The sequence below is a fragment of the Leopardus geoffroyi genome, chromosome E3 (genome assembly GCF_018350155.1).
Source record: "Leopardus geoffroyi isolate Oge1 chromosome E3, O.geoffroyi_Oge1_pat1.0, whole genome shotgun sequence".
NCBI lineage: Eukaryota > Metazoa > Chordata > Mammalia > Carnivora > Felidae > Leopardus > Leopardus geoffroyi.
In genome coordinates this window covers 19,777,192-19,796,768 of record NC_059340.1, presented here as the reverse complement: position 1 = coordinate 19,796,768, position 19,577 = coordinate 19,777,192, and the positions used below count along the sequence as shown (strand labels likewise).

At 51.6% G+C, this 19,577-nt stretch overlaps 1 protein-coding gene across 7 annotated transcripts in view; it reads right to left on the bottom strand.

Moving 5' to 3' along the window:
• GSG1L (GSG1 like) overlaps nucleotides 1-19,577 on the bottom strand; it is a 203,993-nt gene that overhangs the window by 26,504 nt on the left and 157,912 nt on the right. For 6 of the 7 annotated variants that reach the window (XM_045460202.1, XM_045460196.1, XM_045460197.1 and 3 more), the window contains 2 exons: nucleotides 10,904-11,015; nucleotides 7-174 (listed from right to left, as the gene is read on the bottom strand). In XM_045460202.1, coding sequence (XP_045316158.1) covers nucleotides 7-174; nucleotides 10,904-11,015 — 280 coding nt within the window. The remainder of the gene's footprint in view (nucleotides 1-6; nucleotides 175-10,903; nucleotides 11,016-19,577) is intronic. The other variant, XM_045460204.1, reaches the window with a different exon arrangement.

The window sequence follows — 19,577 nt, the reverse complement described above, 5'->3', positions numbered from 1 at the left end:
ACTGACCTCTCCCGGAAGTACTTGATGGCCTCAGGGTCTATGAAGGTTGGCTCCTCCCGATGGCCCTGCTCAAAGACCTTGCGCTTGTGCCGGAACTCAATGACCGTCTTGGTGTAGGAGTTGAGTGTGGTGACGGAGGCTGCCATGCAGCAGGTAAAGGACCCCCACGCCAGGCTGCCAACAGACGAGGAGAGAGGTGCCACGGTGAGGGTGGGCCGGGGACAGGAAAGCCCACCCACCAGACAAGCGCTCCTCCTGCACAGCTGCCTCCTCTGGGCCAGACCTGAGCAGGTGCTGCCGTAGAGCAGAACAGGATTTGGTCCCTGCCCCGCTCACAGTCTGTGCACGGATGCAGACATGACAGAGTTCATCACTGGGAGGCAAGAAAAGGGCGAGGCCTTCTATCCAAGGGGGCCAGCCTCCGGGAAGGTCACCAGAACACAGTGATGCTTGTGTTGCACAGGGTCTTGGAGGATGAGTGAGCCTTTGCCAGAGGGAAGGGCATCCCAGGAAGAGGGAAGGGAGTGCGCAAAGGTGTGGAGGCATGCGGCAGTAGAGGACAGTCTCCGGTCTGCAGGAGGTTGGGGATGCTGGAGTGAGGGAGAGCGTGATTAGGTGAAGTTGATGATAGAAAAGGGGGTGGAGGCAGACACCCGAAAAGCTGGGTTCCATGGGGGTTAAATTACCTCTGTTCATGCATGCTTTGGGCAAGATGCTTAACCCCTCTGCCTCTTATTCCTCATATCACTTCAACGGACACATCAACAGCACCACTTCACAGCATGGTTGCAAGGGTTAAAGGAAACGAGCCATTCACAACGTCTTAGAACAGTGCCTGGCGCATACAGCGGGCACTCAAGAACAGCTTGCGGTCATTACTACCATTGCTATTTTCAACCTTCTTACTACCCAGCCACTTCTATCTGACTTCATCTCCAAACTCTCCCCCTGAGAGATTAAGTTATAACGATCCGTGTGGCTTTCTGTTGTCCACTTCCTCCAAGCACAGCTGCGGACTCTTGGCCACACGCACGTGATGTGTATGCTGAGCCAGCCGGGGCTGGAGAATCTGTCCTACCGACAACTGGAAAGCAGGGAAGGGCGGCACGGGGCTAGGAGACCAGCTGTCCAGGCTGCTGCGTCTCTCACCCAGTGTCCGTTCTAGAAATGGTCTCCCACCTACTTCTGACCAGGAGTGGGTACCAGCCTGGTTCTACCGGTCAGGCCTCCCGGTCCCTGCTCCCCAGTCTCTGCCCTGATGACTGGTTTCCTCCAAATCAAGGGTTCAGCTTTGCTGCCCTGTCTCAGAGCATCCCGTCTCCCCTTTTGCCCGCCACCCATTGGGTCTCTCAACGTGACCACCACGCATTCCTCAAGGTCAGTGCAGCCCATCTCCCACACCCACTGCTCCCCTCTTTGTCAGCCCCTGGCCATCCAGAAGAAAAGCAAGGGGAAGTATGCGGATTCAGCCTTTCTCCCAAGGATCCCCTATCATCACCTGAACCTTATCACCAAAACCATTAATGGATTCCTTGTTCTTTCATGATAATGAGCTAATTTTGATCTCCCAGAAACTCTGAGTAGCTGTAATAGACAGGCATGGGGTCCACGTGGCCCCTCTTAGAACGGCCTTGTCCATCAAAGAGTCCAGGAGGTGACCCCGCCCCCCTGTTCATAGATGACTGGATGAGGGCTGAACGTCTGAGAAGTTGGTCCAATCAGATACTCTCTCCTCTGAGCAATGAAACTCAAGACTAGTTCAATGTGGGGTACGTGTTTAGACAGGTGGAAATTAAAAGCATGACGATGGCAAATGAAGAAGCAGGCTTTTTCTGGGATTCCACAAGGATACATAGGTTAGTTTTGCCTGACCAGCATCCATTCTGTTAAGGGACCAGTGCTCCCCTCTTCTCAGGTCATGTGATTTGTATGGAGCTGGCCTCACACCCCCCCCCCCACAACCTTTAGGCGTGATCACATGGCCAACACCTGGCCAATGAGAGCATCACTTCCCTCTGGCCACAGATATTGGTTCAAGGATGGGCAAGTGACACCCGATCCCAGGACTCTTGCTCAAGCTGTTGGAAAACAGGGCTCATCTTTCTCCTGGGGTACCACACGGGTGGGATTTGAGCCTGGAGCTGCTGGGGCCTGCCTTGCCACTATGCAACCTGCTAATGAGGCTGCCTCAAAGCAGAGCCACGAAAAGGAGCTAGATCCTTGAGCTGAAGCCATTATCCCTGGATTTTTCAGTTGTGGGTGCCCAAATTCCTTTATCAGATTTTTTTTTCCCCTAAGCCAATTTGAATTGGGTTTCTGTCATTGGCAACCCAAGTTCTTATACAATTACTTTTTATACATTCCCTTCTTCTACATAGCTTAGTTTTAAAGCGAATTTCTAGTCTTGTCTAGGAGCAGGTCAACTACTAACTCTGATGCCCCAACGAGAGGAGGAGTCTCTCTCTATCACATATTCCTGTTCAGTGTCCTCTCAGCCCTCACCACACCCTGTAATTCCCCTGTAGCTTTTTTCCCCCCTATTATTTATTATTCTTTGTTTTTAAATGAAACTTTCTATTTTGAGATAATTATAGATTCACATGCAGTTGTAAGAAATCATGCAGAGAGATCCATCCATGTACGCTTTCCCCAGATTCCCTCATGGTAACATCTTGCAAACATAGTACAAGCATATTGACATGGATACAATCGAGATACAGAATATTTCCATCCATCACCACAATGATGTCTCCTGTGGCCATGTTACAGCCACACCCACTCCCCTCCCAAACTCTGGCAACCAGTAATCAGTTCTTCATTTCTATAATCTTGTCATTTTAAGAATGCTATATAAATGGAATTGCACAGCATGTATCTTGGGGATTGGCTTTTTTCCTCGGTGTGATTCTCTGGAGAGTCGTCCCTGTTGCATGTATCAACCATTTGTTCCCTGAGATCGCTGAGTTTCTCGACATCTGCATCAGCATTTCATGTTGTCACTTTTTTTTTATTTTAGCGATTCTGATAGATGTGTAGTAACACCTCATCATGGTTTCCATTTGCATTTTCCTAATGGCTAATGGTGGTGAACATCTTTTCAGTTGCTTACTTGCCATCTGTTTATCCTCTTTGGCAAAATCTCTGTTCGTGTTTTCCTGCCCACTTTTTAATCGAGTTGTTTTGCTGCTGTTATTGTTTACTTTTGAGTTTGGAGTGTTTTCATTGATCCTAGCTACGAGTCCTTTGTCAGAGCGGAGGCTAACAAGTCTTTTCTTCCTCAGCAACTTGTCTTTTCAACCTCTTAACAAGGTCTGTCACAGAGCAAAAGTGTTTAATTTTGCTGAAATCCAATTTATCAAATGTTCCTTTTATGTTTTTGATCCAATCGATATTAAATCTAAGACCTCTTTGCCTAGGTCTAGATTCAAAGATTTTCTTTTTTTTTCTTCTAAAAACTTTACCATTTCACAATGTATATGTAGGTCCATGATCCATTCTGAGTTAATTTTTAGGTAAGGCATGGAGTTTAGATCGAGTGCTTTTTTTGTTCTGTTTTGTTTTGTTTTTTTACCTATGACTGTCCAGTAGCTCCTGCAATATTTGTTGAAAAGGCTTCTCCCCCCTCCACGGAACGGAACTGCATCTTTGTCAAATATCAGTGAGGCATATTTTTGGGTTCCTTATTCCACACCATTGATCTGTGTGCCTACCCCTCCACCAATACCACACAATCTAGTCTACCGTTGGGTAGACTAAGTCTTGAAGTTGGGTAGACTTCCCAATTTTAGCCTTCCACTTTTAGCCTTCTTTTTCAGACTTATTTTAGCTATTCTAGCTCCTTTGCCTTTCCTAATAAATTTTAAAATAATCTTACCTACACCTACAAGAAATCTTGCTGAGGTTTCCACAGGAATTGCATGAAACTGTATACTAACTCGAGGAGAACTGACGTCTTCACCACAAACACGCTGTCTCTCTCCATTTATTCGGATCTTCTCTGATTCCTTTCGTTGGCATTTTGTGGTTTTCACCATGGAAGGCCTACAAATGTTTTGTTAGATTGATGATGAAGTGTTCACTGTGTTGAATGCAAATGGTATTGTATTTTTAGTTTTGTTGTCCAACTGTTCAATGGCGGTTTATGGAAACATAATAGGTTTTTACATTATTTGTCTCATATCCTGAGACTCTACTGAACCTATACATTAGGTCTAGGCATGTTTTGGTAGATGTCTTGGACTTTTCTACATAGACAATCCTGTCATCTGCAAACAAGTTTATTTCTTCCTTTCCAATCTGTATGCCTTTTATTTACTTTTCGTGCTTTATTGCACTAGCAAGAAATTCCAGCACTATGTTGAGGAAGAGTGGCGTTCCCAGTCTTAGGGAGAAAACGTTCAGTCCTGTTACTGCCTGCTGGGGGTGAGGTCCAGGCTCCCCATGGGATTTCCACTGCCACTTGGGGATGTGTGGGGCTTGTTACTTTCCCAGCAAAGTGACAGTCCCAGCTCCCTACTCTGGCACCACCACAGCAGGTGAGGGGGCATGCAGTTAGGTGCCTCCTTATAGCCTGGTGAGGGGAGTCTAAGCTTGGCATGAGTGGGGGTCAAACCACAGTTGTTGGGGTTGTTGTTTTTTTGTCTGTTATGTATCACTATACAGTTATTGCTAAACTTTCTGTCTTGGTAGGCTGCCCCTTTCCTGGTCTTTGGCTATAGAAAGCAGACTCCATGGTGTGTGTGTGTGTTTGTGTGTGTGTGTGTGTATGCGCGCGTGCACGCCTTTTCGCATTGCTGGCTTGCTGACTTCTTCATTTCTAGATCGGGATGCGCTAGACAAAAAGTACTCACCAATATGCTCTCAGTCCCTGGCCAGCCTGCTGTCTCGTGCCTACCTTTTAGCATCCTCTTATGCTGCTTTATGTATAATGTTCCAGGAGTGCTAGCCGGGACTTAGCAGGAGGAATAGGGAGAAGGATGTCTATTCCATCATCCCAGAAGCAGTAGCTCCCCCACTCCCGCCCCAGAACATCAGCTTCATGAAAACAGGAGCTTTGTTTTGTTCCCGGCTATATGCTCAGCACCAAGGACAGTGCCTGGCACATAGCAGGTGCTCAATAAATATTTGCAGAATGAATAAATAGAGATTGAACAGCTATAAAAATACTGCCCTGCTTTTAATGTGGTGAGGGGCTCAGGGCCTCATCCTCCCTGCCGTCCCTGATCCCAAGACCCCTCTGGGCCCTCATGCAGGACACTGTTTGAAAACCTCGGGACTGGAACACTTCCTGCTGTTTGCAGCTTGCAATTCTGAGCTGGTGCACCCCTGGGCTGCTGCCTGAGGTACGTGGGTGGTTGGCCTGGTTTTTGGAACCAAGAGCAGAGTGGACACTGTGGGGAGGAAAGGGGAGGGTGATGGGGTGGACAGAGTGACTGTCAACCACTCTGTCCTCTGGGAGCTGTGGGGGGCAGGGGCAGGGGAATGCTGGGGGCCGATTCAGAGATGCATAGATGCCACCTTGCAGTGTCTCCCAGGCCCTCCTCCGTGGGATGACTGTTAACTGACCACTGAGGGGGCAGCCCTAGTTCTCTTTCAGGCCAGACGGGCACAGAGTCATTGTGCCCAAATGCTCGGTCCAGGCCACGCTCAGTGCTCCAGAACTGATGGGACCAGAAGCTGATGATGGCAGGTTCTGGGGCCCCAGGCAGTCCAGCCATGGCCAGCAGGCGTCCTTGGGTGGCCACACCTCTCCTTCCCCTCCTTGGTGTTAAACAAAAGGAGGCAAGAACCACCTGCCTTGGGGGACATGAGAAAGAGTGAGAGCTTCCTGCTGACCACACAGCCTCTCAGCAGGGACACCAGCAAACACATCCTCCCCGGTGGCTCTTTGGGGCCAAGGTTCTTCTACGGTCATGGAAGCAGAACCCCCCACCCCTAAGGGATCGATCTGCTGAAATGCCAGCTAAGGCCTGCAGAGAGGGCAGGGCAGCCGAGGGTCCTGAGAGAGAGGGAAGAGGCTAGCCTTCTGTTTCCACAGGGTTGTGGAGACTGGAAGGGAACAAGGGGAGGAAGGGAGGAGGGTAGCAGTGAGGCCATCACACTTCACACAGATGGGGTCCCAGAAGCAAACAGAGAGGCACCGCCCCTCTGGGACCTGGCCCAACTTGCTGCTCTCTTGCTGTGTGACCCGTGCCAAATCGCTTAACCTCTCTGGGCTTCTAGCTCTTATAAAGCTACAACTCCACGATGCTCTCCTACCCTCAGTCTGCAGACTAACTGCTCAGGAGTGGGGTTCCACTGTGTGTGTTGTGGTAGAAGGGGCCTTTTTTTCCTATCTTTCTCCACTTTGATCAAATTGAAAACAGAAGCACAGAGTGACTAGCTTTTCCCTTCCCCGCCATCGCCAGGAAAACGGACACGCTGACATTCCACGTGGGGTTACAAACTCACATTCCCGCAGACTCAGCTGGATGGTGAAGTGAGGAAAGTATAAGGCGAGAAGGAGCGGTGGGGACAGGGGTGAACCGGACAGCATGGGCCCCATCTACGGGGGCAGCCACCCCTCAGCTTCAGCCGCCGGCTGCCATGTGGCAATGCCAGTTAGGCAAGGACATAGCCCCTAATGGTCAAGAGAAGCCCAAAACTTGGAGTTTTGCCTAAAATGTTTACCTTTTTAGACTGTTAAAAGCAAATACAACTTTTATAGAACATCGTAGCAGGCCACACAAAACGTCTACTGGCTGGGTTCAGCCCCTGGGCTAAGGGGAGAGTTTTTCGGAAAAAAAAAAAAAAACCAAACAGACGGGAGGGCTGGAGGGGCTCCGGGCTCAGGGTGAGGATGGGGTTCTGAAGCTCTATCACGGCCAAAGCAGCGAGCTGGGCAGTGACAGGAAGTCATGGCCAGGGCTGGATACTGAGAGAACACTAAAGTCCTGGGAGCAAATGTGAGCGGTGCATCCAGGGCGGATGGAGACCCTGTGAGGCATGCATTAGTATTATCGACTCGAGAGATGAATCACTTGAGACGCTGGGTTGCTTGCCTTTAATAATAACACGCGTGAGCACATCCTCTGTGCTAAGCACCTCACACGTGTTATTTCACATAGTCCTCATTGCAGCCCCTCCCTAAGGATGCCCCCGGCCGGGAGCCTCACCTCCCGGGGTTCATGCTTTGTGTGGGCCCCTTCTCCTTGAATCTGGCCCATCACTTGCTCTTGACCAACAGAAGCAGCGGAAACAACAGTGTGACTTCTGAGGCAAGGTCATAAAATAAACTTGTAGCTTCTGTTCGGATCTCTCAGAATGCTTGCTCCCCGCAGGGGCCTGGCCACCGGCCTGGAGAAGCTGGTCCTGCTGACAGCCTAGCTGAGCCCCCAGCCCCCAGCCAGCACCCACAGCCAGTGCTGGGAGGGGCCAGCTTGGCCCGCCCACCCAGCCAAGCCCCAGATGACTCCAGCCCTGGCCAGCATCCCACCAAAGCGTCATGGAAGACGCCGAGCAAGGAATACCCAGCTCAACCCAGTCAACCCATTAAGCCATAAGAGACAACAACACATTTTTATTTTAAGCCACTGCATTTTAGGGTGATGTGTTATAAATCCACAGAAAACTGACAGACTGCTTGCCAACAGACTCGGGCCATCTCCCCATTTTACAGCGGAGGATACTGAGGCACGGGGAGGCGGAGTGAGTCCTGGTGTGAGTCCACGGCTGGTGAGGGTCAAAGTGGGGATCTGCTCCCAAGCTGTCTGAGCCCAGAGGCCGCCCTTCAACCACCCCTCCGCAGTGCCTGCCCCCAGCGGCCCAGCAGTGCATGTCGGCAAGGTGTGAACGAGGCCGTCTGACTCTCAACCGTGGACCCTTCCCCTTCCTGGGCACGTGTCCCTCCCAGAAGCCGGTGCCCAACATCAGCTGGGCATCTCTGATCCCCGACCTCCCAAGTCTCCGCGGCCTGTCTCGCTCTGCTGGGCGGGGAGGCAGAGGCTGGCGCTGTCTGGCCTGAAAGCTGCTCTCCTGCCTGGTGCCTGGGGCGGGGATGGGGGAGGCGCTGGGGCCAGAATTTTGACAAACGGCCTCACACATATTAAACAAGAGAAATGACACAATGACGCTGCACAGCCCTGGCGAGGCCCCAAAAGCAAGGGATGAAAAATGGGGCTGATCCATCTTGCAGGCCTTGGTGACAAGAAGAAATGGATCAGCCCTAATAGGGACCGCACGTTGGGCCCCGGCCTTAAATAAGTCAGATGAGAATGAGGCCAGCCCCAAGGGAACAGGAGCAGGGCAGGAGGCCTGGCTTCCCGGGAAGGAAAGCTTCCCATGGCCGACACCGGCAGGCCCCGTTCGAGACACTGAGTGCCAGGGCGGAGAGCCAGGGGCTTCTAGAATCCTATTGCTACTTAAGGCTGTGGGACTCCGGGTGAGTGACCCAACCTTTCTGAGCAACACGGGGGGGGTTTGCGTGTGTTAAATTTCACATGGAAATCGGTAACATTAGAAGGGCTGGTGTTTGAGAGCACTTGCCGTGTGTCAAACAGCGTGCCACGCGCATCCACGAAGTGTCTACGTATCACCCCGTTCTCGCAGAGGCAGAATACAGAGGTTAGGAGTGTGGGCTCTGAGGCCACACTGCCCGGGTTCAGATCCCAGCCCTGCCACTCAGTGGCCAGAGAGAGCTTGGACGGGTTACTTAGGTTGCCTGTGCCTCAGTTTCCCCTCCACAAAATTTCCACCGCACCGCGCCGTTGCGATGGTGACATACCAGGCCTCGATACGTGGCACAGGTGGTCACACACGTGCTCACACCCAAGAATGTTCATTCCTTTCCTTTGCCCCCTTCTCTAGCTCAGGTGACCACCGTCCAAGGTCAAGAGCTCAGGCGACAGCTGCCAGAAGGAGGGAAGTGTAGGGCAACAGGGGGCACCAGAGCCTTAGCTGGTTTCCCTGCGAGCCTTCCACTTAACAGGGATCAAGGATGGTGTTGGGAGGGTCAGGGTCCCTTTAAGACACGTGCCTTTGCAAAGCAGAAACCAAACAGAGGGTGGGAAGGGGTGAAATTAGCAAGAGTCCCCAGTGGTCTGGAAGGGGGTCCTTCTTACTTAGAGCCCTTCCTACTCCAATCTGACGATCCTCCGAAGTCTCTGTACCTCCTGTCCCCTCTGCCCAGCACATTGTCTTATTCCCTTCTCCACATTTTGCCCGATCACATTCTCCCCAGAGGACCCTCCCTGCCCGAAGCTGGGTCAGCAACCCCTCCTCTGTGCTCCCACAGCAGTCTGTGAGCCACGCCCATATCCACATTACAGCTTGTTTCCTTGTCTCATTCACCTGTCACCACGCTGTCTTCACCACCGCTGTACCCCCAGCACTTAGGAGAGCGGCTGTCCCCAAGTAAGCGATCGGTAAATGCATGTAAAGTGACTGAGTGGGTAAGTGGTTCCCGGCCACCAGAAGCAGGCCTGCATACCTCGTGTAATGGACAACTGAGGTCGTTGTCTTTCCTCCTTGTGATAACCCCGCCTCACCCCTAATTTTCCACTGGGGAGGCTCCTCCTCCTGTCTCTGTCCAAGGGATTGGGTGGGGCCAATCCCGCCGCCTGGACCTTGTGACTCAGGCCAGACCAATCAGGGTCGAAATCATTGGTCATGGGATGGACACACGACTTAAACTAATCCAATGACAGCCATAACCAGGATTTTGGCGGGAAATTTGGGAAAGAAGCCCCATCTCTCTGCTGGTACTGCTACGTTTGTAAAATGGAAGCCTAGAGCTGGGCATGGTGACCATCTTTGCTTAGGGAAAAGCTGCCTGTGAATGAAGACACGACAAAGGACAAAGGGAACAGAGACAGGCAAGGGGGCGGGGACAGCTCCTGACAAATCACCTGAGGACCTGGACCCAGCTGTGCCTGGGGCAGATGCTCACCCAGCCCCCATCCCGGTCATTCACCACCGGAGAGTTTTGGGCTCATTCCTCGCCCGAGAGGTAAGCGTGGGCAAGCGGAGCCAATATGCTGCTGGCCCTCCCTCAGCTGTGGTGATGATTCGGGAGAGACAAGACGGCCTGAGTTGGGCCCATCAGGGGGAGACCGGGGACTTCGGTCAACGTTGGGGAAAGAGGAACCCTCCCTTCCCCCGTACGTGAAGGAAGAAGCACCAGGAGGGAGCTTTCTCACCACCAGGAGGAAAGCCCACCCAGGGACAGGGTTAAATTCGCAGAGGGTCACCACGGATCTTTCCGTCGTGACCCGAGGCCCCCCAGCTGACCCAACTGGACTTCTGGGTCACCCGAACTAACACACACCCCTTGTTTACTTGGCTCGGGAGTCTACTGATTCTGTCTTGGTCTTGCATACAAAACTTATCCGACCTCCCAGGCCCCCCCACCCCCGCCGCCCCCAACTCGTCAGCTTCCACCTCCACCTTCCAGAACAGCCTGTGCGGCAGGGGTCAGAAGCTTTACTCTGTAAAGGGCCGGGCGGTGAACATTTTAGGCTTGGTGGGCCACTGACTGTCGCCTGCAACCGCCCAGCTCTGCCATTGTAGCGTGAAGGCAGCCACAAGACAACGCGTGAATAACGAGAGTGGCTCTGTCCCAATAAAACTTTATTTATGGACACTGAAATTTAAATTGCACATTATTTCCACACATCACAAGGTGTTATTCTTCTTTTGATTGATTTCAAGCATCTGAATATGTAAAAACCATCCTTAAGTTGACGGCTGCATAAAAACACGTAGTGGATGGGCCATAGTTTGCCAACCCCAGATCTAGAGTCTCAACGTCCCCGTGCACTCTGGGCTACCCTTGCCTTCTTCTGCCCTTCCTCCCTCGCCTGGGCCGAGCTGCCGAAGGCCCAGCATGCGTGGAGGCTCTGGTGTCTGAAGGTCAAAGGCCACTTACCAGAAGGACCATCCGTAGTCCCAGGAGTGGGGTCTCCAGTCTTCAGGGCCAAGGCTCACGGTGACCTGGAACACCTGTGTGTACATCATGTGGGCGACCATTCCCAGGAGGCCTGTGGGGGGAGCAGAACAAGAGGTCAGGAAGCAAGGTGGAGCTCTGTCCACCTTTGTCCTGTGGGCCTGTCAGTGCTGGGGGACAGCATGGAAGGGGAAGGGCCGTTGGTAGGACCAGAGCGGGGAAGCCAGAGGGTGGTGTTTTCTAAGCCAGCCAAGGAGCTTGAGTCTGAGCAAGAAGGTACAGGGAAGGCGTGGAGAAGTTAAACAAGGGAGACACAGAGTCACATCTGCACAGACGGGCAGACTTTTTCTTTGTCTTTTTTTTAAGTTTACTAATTTATTGTGAGAGACAGAGACATCATGAGTGGGGGGCGGGCAGAGAGAGAGAGAGAGGGAGAGAGAGAATCCCAAGCAGGGTCTGCGCTGTCATCTGGGAGCCTGACTCGGGGCTTGAACTCACGAAACCGTGAGATCGTGACCTGAGCCGAAACTAAGAGTCAGATGCTTAACCGGCTGAGCCACCCGGGAGCCCCGAACTTTTTCCGTTAAGTACCAGGTAAGTAGATATTTCAGGCTCTGTGCTCCACGCAGTCCCTGTTATAACTACTTCTCTACTGTCGTAGCACAAAAGAGTCAGAGACAATAAACGTACCAATGGAGGAGTATGGCTGTGTACCAATAAAACTTTACAAAAACAGGCACCGAGCCAGATTTTAACCCGTGGGCTATAGTTTGCTGATTCCTGCGTTAGGAGGTCATTTGGGAGAAGCAGCCTAGAGGGTATTTTTCAAACTGCAGGTGTTGATTCGCCAGACTAGTGGGTCATGAAGTCACCTTCAATGATTGCCACTGTTGATTGCCACATTAAAAAAAAAAAAAAAAAAGAAGAAGAAGAATGGAACAGAATGGAACGGAACGGAACAGAATAGAAATATCTGATACATCAAATGTAGCAGGAATGGATACTGTTTTGGAGAACTTTTCAGTTCTATGCATGTGTACATGGGCGCAGTGACTGAAACATGAAATGTTTTTCTGTGGCTCATGGTCAAAAATCTTTGAGCCCACTGGCTGGGAGAACTTGGATTCCAAGGGATCTGAGTGGGAATCCTCTTCCACCACGTTTTCATCACGTAGCACTGGGCAAAGCCTCACTCTCTGAGCTTCAAGTCCTTGAATCCGAAGACGAGGATTGTGACACGTAAGGCAAAGAGTAAGTGAAGTGAGGCAAGGCAGCCTCAAGTCTGTGCTCAGTGGCATGCAATCATTAGAGTCACCAGGATTATTATGAACCTGGGGACATTTCTCTGTGTGGACTGTGGCATCTGGAGCCCTCAGGAACCTAACCTTAAGACAGAGTGATACACTATTGATGAGAAAGGGAGGGGTAGATAACAAGAAGAAAGGAAAACAATCATGTTTGTGCACCTGCTATGTGCCAAGCACTCTGTATGATTACTTCTTAATTTTCATCACAACCCTCTGAAGTATCATGAAGTACCTTGATCAGGACTATGTACCGTTGTTCAGGTTGCCCACTGCGCATCTCCATAGGGCCCCATTCACAATACAGTCTATGTTGAAGCAGAGTTGAAGCAGAACCATGCCTACTAGGCTGTATGTGGTAGCCCTGAATACGATCATTCCATTCCACAGGGGAGAAAATAGAAGCCTGGAGTGGGAAAGTCTGTCCAAGGTCACAGAGGGAGTCAACGGCATAGTTGTGACTGGTGCCCATATCCAAATGCCCTCAACTCCAAGGCTCTCCACCCTCTCCCCTCTTCTTGAAGAGGAGGCAAGAGAAAAGATGGAGATAAGGAGTGGAGAGATGCAGATTTAGCAAAGGCACAAGTAAAGAGGGAGTGGGGTTCTGTGTCCTGGGACCCAGGGTGGGGAATGGAGGGAGGAAGCCATCCTGTGTTCCCACAGGGTGAAGATAAATGGTTAGCAACTGGTTCTCCAGAGGCAAAAGAAAAGCCCTGATTTGTAGAGTCTATCAGGTTCCACGGTGCCACTACGGCCAATGTCAAGCGACCAATGTGAGGTCACGGAAGGCAGAGCAGAGGAGAGGTGTGCCCAGTGGGCACCCGTGGGCTCCAGCACACCTCGTGCCTGACGCCAGTCACTGGACCCCAGGCCCAAAGGAGACCAAGGACTCTCTGGTTGTCTGCGTCTCTGAGCCTGGGTCAGCCCCTCATGGACACTTCTCGCTATTCTCTGACTGCAGATTAGAGCTGGTGGGGAGCCCTTGAGTCAGGAAATCCCAGGGAGGAAATCCAGGCACCACGACAGGTGCTGAGGCCTCCTCAGGAGCCTCCTAAAAGTCCATCCTCCCCCAGGCTGTCTCTGCCAGGCCCGAATACATCCTAGACCACATCCTTAGTCGTGCCCTGGCAGGTGGCGCAGAACGGACCTGGGCTATCCCACCCATTCAACAGCACCCTCTCTGGTCCTCTCTGCCTCGGCCCAGTCTGTTGAAAGGAGGCGAACGGTGAGCCATATGGATATCTTCTTTTTCGTCACTTGACACAATTCTGGGTGAACTTGCCAAGACGTACGTAACTGATATAGCTTATTCTTCGGAACCAACGCATACGATTCCTTAAGAACGAAGTACCATGTTTTATCTACCCAATCAATGGATGGTACTAGGTCTTGTCCCGTTTTCGGCTCTACAAGAAATGCTGCGATGAACACCTTTCTACAAGTCTTTTTGGCGATACAAGCACGTACTGCTCCGGATGGAATAATAAGAATTGCTGGGTCATAAAGTATATGCATTTTAAATTTGAGTCAATGTCAGAAAATTGCTCTCCTGCATGGTAGCCCCATCATGTGTTTCTGCCAGCTGTCTGGGGGTACTTACCTAAACCTTCACCAACACTGGAGATTCCAAAACATGAAAACCTGTGCCCATCGCATGATGCAGAATGACACCTCAACATTGTTGTAAATTTCATATTTCCCTCATACTAGTGAGCTTGGGTGTGTTTCACATGTCTATTGACCATGCCTATCTCTGTCTATATAGCGCCTGTCTGTATCCTTTGTCAATTTTTTCTTTAAAAAAAAAAAAAAAAGTATTTTCTCTTATCAGTTGGTAGGAATTCTTTATGTATTCTAGATACTAATCCTGTCTGTCACGTAGACTACCCAAGAGTTTACTGCTCTATCTTTTCCCATGTACCAAACACCTTTTTGTTTTTTTTAAATTAATAGACTTTACTTTTTAGAGCAGGTTTAGGGTCACAGAAAAAGTGAGGGGAAATTATGGAGAGTTCCCATGTGTCCCCAGTCACCACCACCACAATCTCCCGTATGATTAACATCTTGCATTCGTGTGGTACATTTGTTACAATTGATGAGCCAATATTGATCCATTATTATTAACTAAATCCTGAGTTTACATTAGGGGTCACTCTTCGTGTTGCACATTCTCTGGGCTTTGATAAATGTATACTGACAGGTAACCACCATTACTGTGCCGAATCGTTTCATAGCCTTAAGAATCCCCTGTGCTCCACCTTTTTATCCCTCCCTCCCTCTCTGCCTCCCTGAACCCCTGGCAAACACTGATCTGTTTATAGTGTCCACAGGCTTGCCTTTTCCAGAATGTCATATAGTTGGAATCACATAGTACATAGCCTTCTCAGGCTGGCTTCTCTCACTTAGCAATATGCATTTAAGGTCCCTCTCTGTCTCTTCATGGCTTTTTAGTGCTGAATAATGTTCCATCGTCTGGACCCATCACAGACCATTTACCTGTGGTCCAGTTACCTGTGGAAGGACATCTCAGTTGCTTCCAAGTTTTGGCAATTATGAATAAAGCTGCTTTTGTCAAACACTTTGATATCTGATATAGTCAAATTTACCAGGCTTTTCCTTTGCAGTTTTCACATGCTGTGTCTATCTTTTTGGAAAAGGAACACCTGTAAATGCATTGTCCTATATTTTTATATTAATTCACCTAGAATTTATCTTGGTGAATGGTGTGAGTTAAGGATCTAAGTTAAGTGTTTTTAATGAGTAGCTGATTGTCTTGAATCTTTATAGAATGACCTGTCTTTTCCCCCACTGATTTCATTTTTACTTTATTTATTTTAATTTTTTTTATTATTACGTTTCTTTATTTTTGAGAGGCAGAGAGAGACAGAGCATGAGTGGGGGAGGGGTAGAGAGGGAGACACAGAATCGGAAGCAGGCTCCAGGCTCTGAGCCGTCAGCCCAGAATCGATGCAGGGCTCAAACCCACGAACTGTGAGATCATGACCTGAGCCAAAGTCGGACGCTTAACCAACTGAGCCACCCAGGTGCCCCTGATTTTATTTTTATTTTATGTATTTATCTTGAGAGAAAGAGACAGCACGAGCAGGGAAGGGGCAGAGAGAGACAGAGAGAGAGAATCCCAAGCAGGCTCCACACTGTCAGCACAGAACCCGATGTGGGGGACAACCTCACGAACCATAAGATAATGACCTGAGCCGAAACCCAACTGAGCCACCCAGGCGCCCCTTCCCCGCTGATTTGAAATGACACTTACATTCCAAGCCCCACCTGTACGTGAGTGTTTCCTGATGTCACTCTGTTCTACTGGTCTGCCTCTGTTCTTGTGTCAATGCCGCACTCTTTTACCCCTTATAAGTCACAGTAGAGTCTGTTATATGGGGGGACAGCCTCCCCCCGCTCACTTCCCAGGGCTCGTTCCCCCTAGAATTGCTGCCTTACCCAGGAACCTTGCGCCTTTAGTGGGGTCCTGACCCCTTCCCTAGCCCCAACCAGTCCCTTTCTGGGTTTGTGGGGGGTGGGGGGGGTGGGGGGGAGGGCTCACTCTCCAAACCCTCAGCTGTTCTAACTTCTTGAGTTTCTTCTGCACTATGCCAGTCCAGATGCTCTCCGAGTTATGTGGCCTCTGCGTGTCTTGTTTTCTCATCTATAAAATGGGGATATCAGTAGACACAGGTAATCCCAATGAGCATCTACTAATGCAGGAAAGCGTTCATGAGAACAACCACTCCTTCTATTAGGGCAGTGGGGACGTGACGAAAACACCTAGCGAGACCCAGAAGCCAGACCCAGCCTGTTGGCAGAACAATTTTCTAAACTGTTAGTTTGGAAAAGCAGTGATGTCTCGATCGGATTCCATTTACTCCCAAATATGAAAGGCCGTGCTTTAAGGAAAGTCAATAAATGAAAATTATTTCTTCATTCAAAGAATTCAAAGATAGGCTGGTGAGTTGCTCTGACTGCATTTTGAAGAGTCTCCTTTAAACATCTGATCCTCGCCTGTGTTTCTGGAAGCATGTCTGTTCTGCACGGGGAAGTCCGTGGTAGCGTCTGTCACACAAACTCTCCGCAGAAGGAATTGTTTCCAACTCCTGCGAATTAGAAAGTGACTTTCTGCAGTTACCACACCTCCTGAAATTGGCATGAAGGAGGCTTTCCTGCTCTGCGACTGCTGCTTCCCGGCGGCCGCACACCAGGAAGCGCAGGGCTGTAAATCTCATTTTCCAACTCCTGACACCGTCAGTGGGGGCCCCGACCCACATGGTGAGGCAGGCGTGGCTCCTTCCAGCCCCTGGGGAACACAGGAGGGCACTGGGGGCGAGGCTGACTGCGGGGTCAGAGCTGACCCCAGAGCGGGCAGGGCTGCCGTGACCCCCGCCCTGGCCTCCGCTGCTCACACTGAGGAAGGGAAAAGTCTGCTTTTAAGTCCAGAGGGGCTGGCGTGGGCCCAGAGGGAAGAGACAATGTCAGGAGGGTCAGGACGTTAGGCCCAGGGTAAAGCCACAGTGAAACAAAATGAGCACCAGCTATGTGACCTTGGGTAGGTGACCTCCTGTTTCTGCGCCTCAGTTTCCTCAACATAACACAGGGATAACAATAGCACCTACCTCATGGACTCATGAGTATCCAGTGGCTTATATTTGTAAAGCATCTAGAACAGTGCTTGCATGCAGGAGGTCCTATAGTGGTGTTTCTTGAATGAATGAATGAATGAATGAATGAATGCTTGAGGCTCACTATATAGGCCCTCTAGACTCTACACTCATCCAGGAACCCGGTTTGTGGTCCCCAGCACTCGGTAATATGTGTTGAATGACTAGATGACCACGGATGTCAAGGTGTGTGGGGGAGGGGCACTAGGCTGCCTGGTGGGAAGTCCTGGGTCTGGGATGTGGGAATGAACGAGGGCAGGGCCAGATTTTGGCAACTTTGGAGAGCGAGTTGTCTACAGGAGCTAAGATGCGAGTCATCATTCGTTTATTTATTATTCATTAATTCAATCAGTCAATGAATATTTATTGAATGCTTTTCATATGCCAGGCATTGTTCTAGCACGTGGGGACCACTGACATAGACAGACCGATGCCTTGCCCTTGAGGCCCAGACAACGAGCACGTAGGTTAACGAGAACACATCAGGTAGTGAAAAGTGCCACGCTGCATTATAAAATAGGACAATGTGACGGGAGAGATCCCAGGGGCTGCTCAGACTGGGTGGTCAGGGAAGCCCTCTCTGGGGAGGCGACATTTAAGCAAAGGCTTGAATGAGAGCTGGAGGCAGCCACAGGGAGGTCTGGGGAAGAGCACTCCAGTCAGAGGGAGAGGCCTGGCAAAGGCTGAAGACAGGACCCTGACCTGTGGGGGGGGGGGGGGCGGGGGGAGGGAGAAGAGGCTCCTGCAGAGGGGGATGGACAAGGTGTTTCGAGACCGGCCAGGAGGGCGGGCGGTGGCCAGGATCTGCCGGGCCACAGTGATGAGCCTGGCTTTTATTCTAAGTGTGACCGAAGCCAGCAGAAGGCCAAAGCAGGGGCCCAATTTATGTTTACAGCACATTCTGGTTACTGGGTAAGGAGAGAGGATGCGGGAGGGGTGGGGAAGAGGGTCCCCCGGCTGGGAGGCTTGAGGCTTGGCCCAGAGTTGCTGGCAGCTCTGGGGCAGGTATGCAGCTGCAGCCACCGGGACGTGCTGAGGGACTGGACATGGGGCCGAGGGGACCTGGAGCCTAGGATGACCTCCGGAGTCTCGGTTTGGGCAACTGGGCAGACGGTGGTGCCGCCCACTAAGGCGAAGAAGATAAAGGAAGGAAGACGTTAGGTTGGGTAGGCTCCAACGTGGGCCATATTAGCTGGGAATGCCTACCTTATATGCAAACAGAGATAGCAAGCAAGTAGCTGGGTGTGCAAGTTTGGGGTTCGGGGAACAGTCCGAGCTGGGGATTCAATGCATGAGTCATTGGCGGAGAGAGAGAAATGACCTGCAGAGAGGTTGTAGGAAAAGCAGGCCCCGGGCAGAGCCGATGCCGGGGCCGAAGGGGATAGGAGGAACCAACAGCAGGAGGAAACCAGAGTGGCTTCACCAGGGCCGGGTGAAGCACCCAAGTCAAGAAGGAGGGAGCAGCCGGTGAGGTCAAAGATGAAGGCAGACAAGGGACCGTTGTATTTACCACCATGCAGGCCACTGGGGACAGGTGATCGGCGACAACAGGCTGGTAAGAGGAGAGGAGAGAAAGCAGCGAAATAGTCCCAGAGAAGGCAGAAGCGGGGGATAAAGGGGTGATGGTGGGGCTCAGGGAGGGCTGCTGAAGAGGGGAGATTGAGAGTGCTCCCGCGCTCACCCCAGGGGCGATCAGGTAGACAGGGGGACACTGGCAATCAGAGGAACCCCAGGGCGACTGCGGAAGCTGGGCAGAGGGAAGGTAGCAAGCCACTACGCAGGACAAAGGGGCTGGAGGCAACTCTCCTCCTTCCTTTCCACCCAGCCGGGCAAGGCCACCAGCTGAGAGCGAGCCAGAGGGTGAAACAGTCTTTTCCGGGGGAGTGGGGGTGGGAGCGCACGTGGCGCGGGGCAGCGCCGTGTGCGTGCAGGACCTGTGCTCGGGAGCCTAAACCGAGACCAGGCCGCAGGGCAGCAGACGCCGGCGCTGACACAGGACACGCGGGAGCACCGAGCCACGACGCGTCCCTGCAGCAGGGGCTGTGGTGGACCCTGGCCCAGGTGACCCCTCCTGCGGACACCGTCCCTGGTCCGGAGATGCCGCCTGGATCAGCACACGGAGCACTGATGCCCAGCTGGACTCCAGGACGCGTCTTGCATTTGACCTGGCTCCCTTTTGCGGGATTTGCACACGGGACGCTAACGGCATGCTCCGTTTATTTGCGGTATCAGGGAAGCGGCCGACTGACTCATTTATAATGGAGTTTATTATTGAAGACGCTAAATTATTACTCCGAACGCTCAGAGAGCATTCGCGGCTAAATAAATACTCTTGTGTCCCCGGGCGCTGATCTGGATTTGCCAACATGCCACGCATGTCATGTCGGGACGTGACACAGAGGGGCTGGTGGGGACCTGGAGGAAGCTGAGACCCGATGACACAGGGCAGGATGGCGGCAAAGGAGACACCCCTGCTGGGGTGGCCTGACTTTCAGTTGATTAGTCACTGAGCACATATTGAGTACCTGCTGTGTGCCGGGCTCTCCTCCAGCTGTGGGGGATACACTGGGAGCCAGTGAAACAGCATCCCTCCCAGTGCTCTGGAGGGATGGGAGAAGCGGACAAGCTGGGGACGGGCATGTGCCAGGGCAGCCAAGGGGGAGGGCCAGGGGCCCCTGGGAA